The sequence below is a fragment of the Lolium perenne genome, chromosome 5, assembly GCF_019359855.2.
Source record: "Lolium perenne isolate Kyuss_39 chromosome 5, Kyuss_2.0, whole genome shotgun sequence".
Lineage (NCBI taxonomy): Eukaryota > Viridiplantae > Streptophyta > Magnoliopsida > Poales > Poaceae > Lolium > Lolium perenne.
In genome coordinates, this window is record NC_067248.2 from 146,644,212 (window position 1) to 146,652,095 (window position 7,884).

The 7,884-nt window shown below is 49.2% G+C and overlaps 1 protein-coding gene across 1 annotated transcript; it reads right to left on the minus strand.

The window, feature by feature from the left end:
• Positions 1-1,452: 1,452 nt before the first annotated feature.
• LOC127300178 (protein DWARF 53-LIKE) lies at positions 1,453-6,739 on the minus strand. The gene is made up of 3 exons (XM_051330264.2): positions 5,461-6,739; positions 3,826-4,072; positions 1,453-3,687 (listed from the first exon to the last, which is right to left on the minus strand). The coding sequence occupies exons 1-3, from the start codon at positions 6,606-6,608 to the stop codon at positions 1,687-1,689; spliced, it is 3,396 nt and encodes a 1,131-aa protein (XP_051186224.1). The 5' UTR covers positions 6,609-6,739; the 3' UTR covers positions 1,453-1,686.
• Between the last annotated feature and the right edge of the window lie 1,145 nt (positions 6,740-7,884).

Genomic DNA, 7,884 nt, shown 5'->3' on the forward strand with positions numbered 1-7,884 from the left:
ATGTTTTTGTACCACATTGACATCTCAAATTCAGTAAAAACAACTTCTGTAATGGATGCGTAGAAGATATTGTTAGGAAAATAACATGCAAAAAACCAACCAAGTCGACAAACAGGGAGTATTCAGATATATCATCTGTATGGATAGATACTGTCTGAGCTTCAAAAGGAATATTTTTATTCCTCTGCCAATCTCTTGGAAGTGATTTTCTCTGCTCCCCTTTGTTCTATGTCGTATTGAGCCGCCAGTTCATCCACAGAACGAACTCGATGTTTTATGTTACCATGTAAATAGAACTGAAAAGACCTCATGATAACACCAAGTTAGCTACAGCAAAAGTTCATTAGGTAGTGATGGTATGAGCCATCCTTCCTGCTATACAGTTGGACCAGTAGCTAAATCCTCCTATAGTAGAATATGATTCTGCTATGATATACTACATGGAGCAAACAATTATACTTTTGCACAGCTACGATCCCAGAGCAAAGTAATCAGTGCAAACAAAGACCACTTTGAATTATCAGAATCCCATGAAATAAGATGATATAGACGGACTGGAGCTCGGGAGCCAAAATCACTTTCGCATGCGCCTGTAAACACAAAGCACAATATATGCTGACTACACACTTCAGACGAAAGGTAGGGTACTAACCGATGGATTCAAAGGCCGGAACGAGGTCGAGCGTCCAAGAACACCTGCTGGGAGCACGCGGTGTACCTAAAAAAAGCCGTCAGGTTCAATCAGATCGAGAAGTACCGAAGTACGGAGTATCATTTTAGGGAGAAGTACCAAGTATTGGACTTCAGTTAACTAGGATCAGAAGATTCAATCGACAGTAGTAAAGTCAGTGTAAACTAAAAGAAATATCTCGCAGCTATCATTTTAAGTCATAACAGTCTCAAAAGCCAGCTTGGAGAAATAATTATCACAAGCGAGCCTCTTAAGCCGCACTTGATACTTGTCGCGGTAAGGGCAGTTTTATCTGAATCTTTTCCTTGGATGGCTATTCTTCCTGTATGCCTATATACACAGAATAATCGAGCTCAGCATCAACAAGCCTAGGATCTGAAAGATAATTACAATGGCCACTTCCTGCTTTTCCGTGAGATAAACGGGTAAGAGATTCTTACAACATACAAACAACCATTTTTAGTAGGGCATGTGTTACAGCTAGCATCAAAGATAAATGTGTGTCATACTGCATTACATGGCAGCTCTTAGCGTACAAATCAATTAAAACTTAATAGTCAACCCAATCATCATGGCTGAGGTAACAATTTGACCAAGTATACACTCAAGCAGAACTTTTCCTAGAAACAAAAAAGGTTTCTGTATGTCATAAACATGCACTATTAGCACCCTCGATCTTGCCAAGGAGCAGAGACCTGCCCAAAGAAAAACCGAAGACCAAGATATTAAAGCAACACAAACCTAGAACCACACTTTGCACATCACAATACGTAACAATCATTATATATTCGTAAAGAGAATCCACAGTTAATAGCTACAATCAGAAACTATACTCTTGCCGATATATATACATGAAGTCAGTCCATCCACCATCAACTAGTGTAGGCTACATCTTATTTCATCCCCGACGAAATTAGTAATCTTGGACTAGCTAGCTGGCTAGAAATAATTACAGCGATCCATCACACTATATATGTACAGATACCTTCACCAATTCATCGCCATTCTAGAATTATTCTTGAGGGGAGCAGAGATCCAAATCTGCTGTCTTCCTTCGCCACCGACACTGATGCAGTGTCCTCCTCACAGGCCACTAGTCTAAGAGCAGAGCTGCTCGCCTGCTTACCTCGCTGGAGCTTCAGCTCATCAAGGCTCCGGGCGAACACCTGCTCCAGCCAGGCCTGCAGAGGCCGCCTGTCCTCCGATGCCCATGAAGCCGCGAGCATTTGCTCCATCGCGCCAACGTCGACCTCCAACGTGCAGCCCGAGCCCAGGATGTTTCGGAGCATGTTGCTCAGCTCCTGCAGGATGTTGTTGGCGAGTTTGCCAAAGTCGAACGGCTTGAATTCGACTGCTCCGTCGACCAAACACAAGAGGCCGTCGATGGACCTCTCTGGATTGCCAGATGAGTTGTCGTTGCTGTTGCTGCTGTCATCGCCATCAGCGCCATTGGATCCGTCCTCGCCGACAGGTAGGTTCAAGTCGAACGGCACACTTGATGTTCTGTGTGGCCGCTTGAGATTGCTCGGTGATTCTAGCAGATTTTCTTGGTCGTCAGAATCGTTGAGCTTCCTCTTGCTGACATTACCAGAGCATAAAGAAGTTTGAAGTTTGGCGAGAGGGTGACTTGGGGAAACTACCACCGGACTCCTACTGGGGCCTCTGCTGGTGATCGCTGTGCCTGGTTCTACCAAGATCTTCAGTTGCTGTCCTCTAGCTGCCAGAATCTTCGCTTCGGAGAAAGTATGCCTGTCTTCCACCCCAACCAGGAGATTTCTGCTGCTTCGTGCGAATCTTGTTGACAAGACTACTATTGAATCATTAATGGCAACTTCCTTGCCACGCATGTCTCGGAATCTGCCGGTGTCAGAGGCATGAGATAGACTATCCTGAACAAGGCAGTCCGCTTCGTCAATGTTGTCCAGGAAGATTACACAACGCCGCTTCTTGCTCAACTCCTCGACGACACAGTCTATGCCAGTCTTTCCTCTAAAGCTCGAGTCACCCCAATCCTGGAGGCTCAGGTCCAGATAAATGAAGTTGTCTTTGTTGCCGTGCACGAGCTCTGCAAGCGCCACAGCAGCTCTCCGCTTGGCCATGCTGTCAGCACCATGAAAACTGAACCACATGTCATTCTTCCGGTTTGCGCCACGGCGTCTCTCTGTTGACTGGCAGCGAACTATGGACTCACAAATAGCACTCAGGGCTTCTTCCTGCCTTCCGACTACCTCGAACAGTCGTTCCACAAGTAGCTTGTAATTACTCAAATCAGAACCTTGTACTGCAAGGTGTGAAGGCTTTTGCCATTGGCCAAAGGCAGACACGCCTCCTGAAGCTGCCGAATGCAGAGAACTAGGTGATGTTTGGCCCACATTTCTGGAACTTCGAGAGCTGTAAGGTTGTGCAAAGGTCTGTGGAGGCTTCAGATTCAAATCATCCACCTTTCTGGGTGTCAGATGTGTAGACTTATCCGCATCCCCTACATGTTTCCAGAAGGCAGAACTTGTACCCTTGGAAGAAGATTCACGAGGTGTGCTCAACACTAAGTCGGTTGCCACAGATGCAGCAGCAGCAGTTGATGCCGACATGTGGTTTTCACGGTCATGGCAGCTCGACAAGTCTTCTTGTTGCAATTGCACATGCCTATCTTGAAGTTGATCATCACCCTTCGAGTGCCTCCCTTGAAGACTTAATACAAGGTCTTCGTTTGTTTGGTTGGAGATAGATGGAGGTGAAACACTCTTTGGGGTTGCGTTTGTACGTGTAGCAGACACCGCAGAAGGTCTAATAACCCCCCTTTGAAGTGTAACTGACTCAGAACCTTTGCTCAGAGTTGTTGCTCTTTCCATATCAGCTGGAACACCAATATAATGCGGGAACTGGTAAGGACCTCTGTTGATGGTCTGGCAGCCTTGGTGTAGGCGCAGGCAGTAGTCGTTCCACTTCTTCTGCAAATTCAGTACTTTTGATTTCAACACCATCTGATCATCTCTAACCTGCACTGAAGAAAAACTGTACATCTTTTATACCAATGAGGAACAAAATCATCCATGTTTTTAACATGTTGTGTCTGTCTGTATATTCATTTTCTGTTACTAAAAAAATGTTTCAGAAGACATAAAATAGCTTCATACCTTGATAGCATCAAGTCCATTGTTAAGACCCATCATGCTGACATTCTGAAGCGGGGAAGGCAGACCTCCCTGGTGATAGTCTTCACCTGTAATGCCACTTCCTTTAACGATAGTTGTGACTTCTTGCTCACATCTATCATTGCATTCTTGACACCGGAGGATTTGAGGGCAAGGATGTGCTGGAAGGCTGCTAGACTCGTAGGTATCGTTCATAATTCCGCGAAAAGGAACGAACGGCTCCACCAAGCTGCAAATTAAAAGCTCTGTTAGGCTCAGTTGATGAAAGAACAACATGACAGACACCAGACGAACTACAATGTAAAACTATCTCTGGCTCTGCAGCAACTTAAGTATAGCTGGTCATACCATTGCTATACCTATGACCCCAATATGAATGTGCATTAGAATTTCTGATTGGAGAATAGATGTGATGCACTAGAAGAACGTTTTCTTCTCATGAAAATGCATTACTTTTGCTCGTACGATCTCTTTTTTCACCTGTTATTTAGTTTCTCTTTAACCTATTCATCAAGCTGTTATGAACTGGAAGTGCACGAATCTTACGACAATAAAACCTCTACTTATTGCCACACAGAGTCTATATGTGTAGCATCCTGAAAAAAAAAGAGTCTATATGTAGCAACAAACATCCAAAGGATCAAATGAATAGGAGAAGCCAAATTTGACAGATCAACAAACAAAACCTATCAGATGAGGTCTACTGAAGAATAGGGCTAGTAACCATCAATACAACATCAAAAACAAGATGGTCTGAATGTCTGAAACGAATAGACATCACAGTTAACAACCCACATGCAGTAAATGGATCTTATATAATCTTCTTGGAATAATCAAGTTGAATCAGTCACGCTCACATATCCAAAAGAATATAGCAAACATGGAGTGCAACACTATGGATCTTAAGCGCAACCAGTCAAGGATAGAATTATCACCATATAACTAGAACAAAAATTATGGACTCTGGCTCTGATCAGTACTCCACAAATCACTTTATATACTATCTGAATTCAAGATGTAGCAATTCTGAAAGACACAAAAACTTTCAGGTGCCATTTCTCCCAGCACTGAACTAACAGAAAGAAAAGGAAAAAAAATGTGTAGAAGATGAACTGAACAACAATAACACTTCTAAATTCTACCATGTATACTTTATGATTCAAAGGCAAGAACAAGCAGAAACACAACCTTTAAACAGTGCCAGCTTGTTCAAAGGTACAAGAACAAACATAGATCACTTAAGCATAATATTACCGGGTCAAGCTTCACCAAAGCGACTCTACATTACAGGACAAGTAAAAACATGATAACCAAAGTACCGCCCCAGGAAATTCTATCCGTATAGATTCTAGAATATTTAAAGACTTTATTGAGCTACCTGCACCACTACTAATTACGGCATCAGACATAATTCAACCACACTTGGCAGAAGAATGCCCAATGCTACAATGGGCATACACCCAAATCTGCAGTCGTTAAAACATTACAAAACTAATCAAGGACATAACTACTGCACTAGCAGAGTCGTAATCAGACAAGCAGCAAAGTAAGAATGAAGTAAAGCGCCAAGACCAGTCAGTTAGTCAGTCAGTATATGCAAAAGCAGAAGAGCTTCACCTTGCAGTTGCAGGGTTGGAGAAAGCAGGCGTCGTGGTTGCCGGGGGCACGAGTCCGCCGGCGCGCACCGCCGTGATGGGCAGCAGCTGGAGGTCCCAGTCCTTGTCAACCAAGGGGAACTTGGAGAGGAAGGTGAGGTAGGTCTCGTAGGTGGCGGACCAGCCCATGACCCAGACGCGGCCTGCCCTGTGCGTCTCCAGCACCCGCGTGACCTCCGCCACCACCCGGCGCGCCCTCTCCTGGAGCTCGCCGTCGTCGGGGACAAGGTCCCTGAGGTCGCCGACGCTTATCACGAGGCCGGAGGTGGCGGCAGCCATCGCCGCCGCCACGCTGAGGTTTGTTTGGTCGATGGAGGTTGGGCCGACGGGGATGATACGGTAGGGCGAGTTGGCCGCGAAGTCGGTTGCGGCGGACGCGGCCCCGACGCCGACGAGCATGGGGTTGCGGCCGCGCGCGAGGATTTCGGCGACACGGCGGCCGTTGTCGTCGCCGGCGGCACCGCCGGAGGCTGGCGAGGGCACGTCGGCGTCGTCGGCGGCGGCGAAGCTGCAGAGGAAGAGCGGCGGCGGGCGGGCGCGCGCGGGGAGGCGGCCGAGCGGCGGGGCCGGGCGGAGGATGGCGAGCTTGACGTCGGCGCTGCGGAACCCCGCGTCGTCGAAGACGCGGCTGACGACGGGGTCGTCGAGGATGGCGAGCACGAGGTGCGAGAGCTCGACGCGGACCTGGGAGGTGGCGGCCGCGGAGGAGGGGGGCTGGAAGGCGGCATGGTTGTAGAAGTGGAAGGTGTCCGGGTTGCGGCGCTGGTTGGCCTGGGAGCGCTTGATGGCCGCCATGAGCGAGTTGGAGACGGGCGGCTCGTCACCCGGGGGAGGCGTGGAGGTGGAGGTGGAGGCGAGCCTGTCGAGGGAGACCGCGAAGCAGAGCTCGAGCGCCTTGAGCTGGTCGCGCGGCGAGTAGGCGGCGCTGCGCGCCCGCGCCAGCGCGTCGCGGAGCAGCGGCGGGGCTGTTTGTGGGAGGAGCGCGGCGATGAGGTGGAGCGAGGTGGTCTGCGCGTGCGCCCTGCGGCGCGCGGAGACGACGGCGGCGTCGAGGGCCGTGACGGCGGCCGGCGCCAGGCACTGCCTCGCCGCGGGCACCGGCGTCGGCATCGCTCGCTGCGACTAGTTTTCACCAGGCATGGGGGCGAAGCGTGAAACTGCCGAGGAGTAATCCGCGAATGGCCGCGAGTTCAGGGGGCAAATCGCTTTGAATTCCCTTTTGGTTTGCTGGTGGAGGAAGCAAAAATAATCGGCGAGCATGGGGAGGTGGATTGCTTGCTATATACGAAGATCGTATCCTCGCTGTTTTCGTGGTTTTGGCGTGGCAGGTGGGGCCCGCTCGTGGGAGTGGGGAAAATTTGGTGGAGCATATATGCAGCACACGGTGCAAGTGCAGATTCCTCCTCCTTTTAGCCATGGCTCACCTCACTGTGCTCTATCTTCTGATCCTGCTGTGCATGATTGTTCTCTTCTATTTACCGCACAGTGACATGAGATGCCACGAGATCATGTATGTAACTCGGTTTTCAGATGTACCCTCCGATGGGACCTAGCAAAAGCTGTGTGTACAATTTACTGCAGCATGCACACTACCTTGCCTCCTGGATTAGTGCCAATTATTATTGGCTTTATTACCCACCAGGAGATGTTGCTTACCATCATATACTTGTCAAACTTACCTTAAGCAAGAGAAAAAAGTAAACCAAGTTGCTGCCTTTTCGCAGTGTCGTGGCTTGGAAAATAGCCATCTGCTTTACTTGGATGTGGACGTCGATTGTTCGGTTTATTTGTTGTTAGGCTCGCGTCACATCCTTGAGAATTGCTGTCAACCCGTGCTGGACCAAAAGGTGCCGAAAGATATTTGTGTACCTGCGAATTGATCTCCTCTCAATTTGCATCCACACGTGTGTTTGGGGTCATGCGGCCATACCTGCTCCTGACCTCGCCACCTAACCCTAGCATCAGCTTCCCCAAATCCTTCCTCGCTGCTGTCGGAGGAGGCTGCCGGGCAAAGCCCACGCAGCGGACAGCGGCAAGGCCCTTCTCCATGGGATACGGCGGCGCGGTGCTGCGGAATTCCAGAGGCGATCACAACACATGTGAAGGTGGTGGGGGCTCCCTCCACCGGTGGTGCGGCCCCAAAAAAATGTAGCTACGGTCGGTGGCGTCCGGGTCGATGGCTAGGCATCATGGCGCAGGAGCTCCGGTGATGGTGGTGGCGCCAACCTCGCAGGTCGATGACAATCTAGCCAGCTGCGGGTTTGGGAGGCGTGGCTGCCGGTGAAAACGAGCCCAACTTCAGTTTTGGGAAACGATGGTGGCGCCTGCGTGTCACTACCTTCTTGAAGGCATCGTTGTTGCAGCCTAGATTCATCTCGTCCGGGCG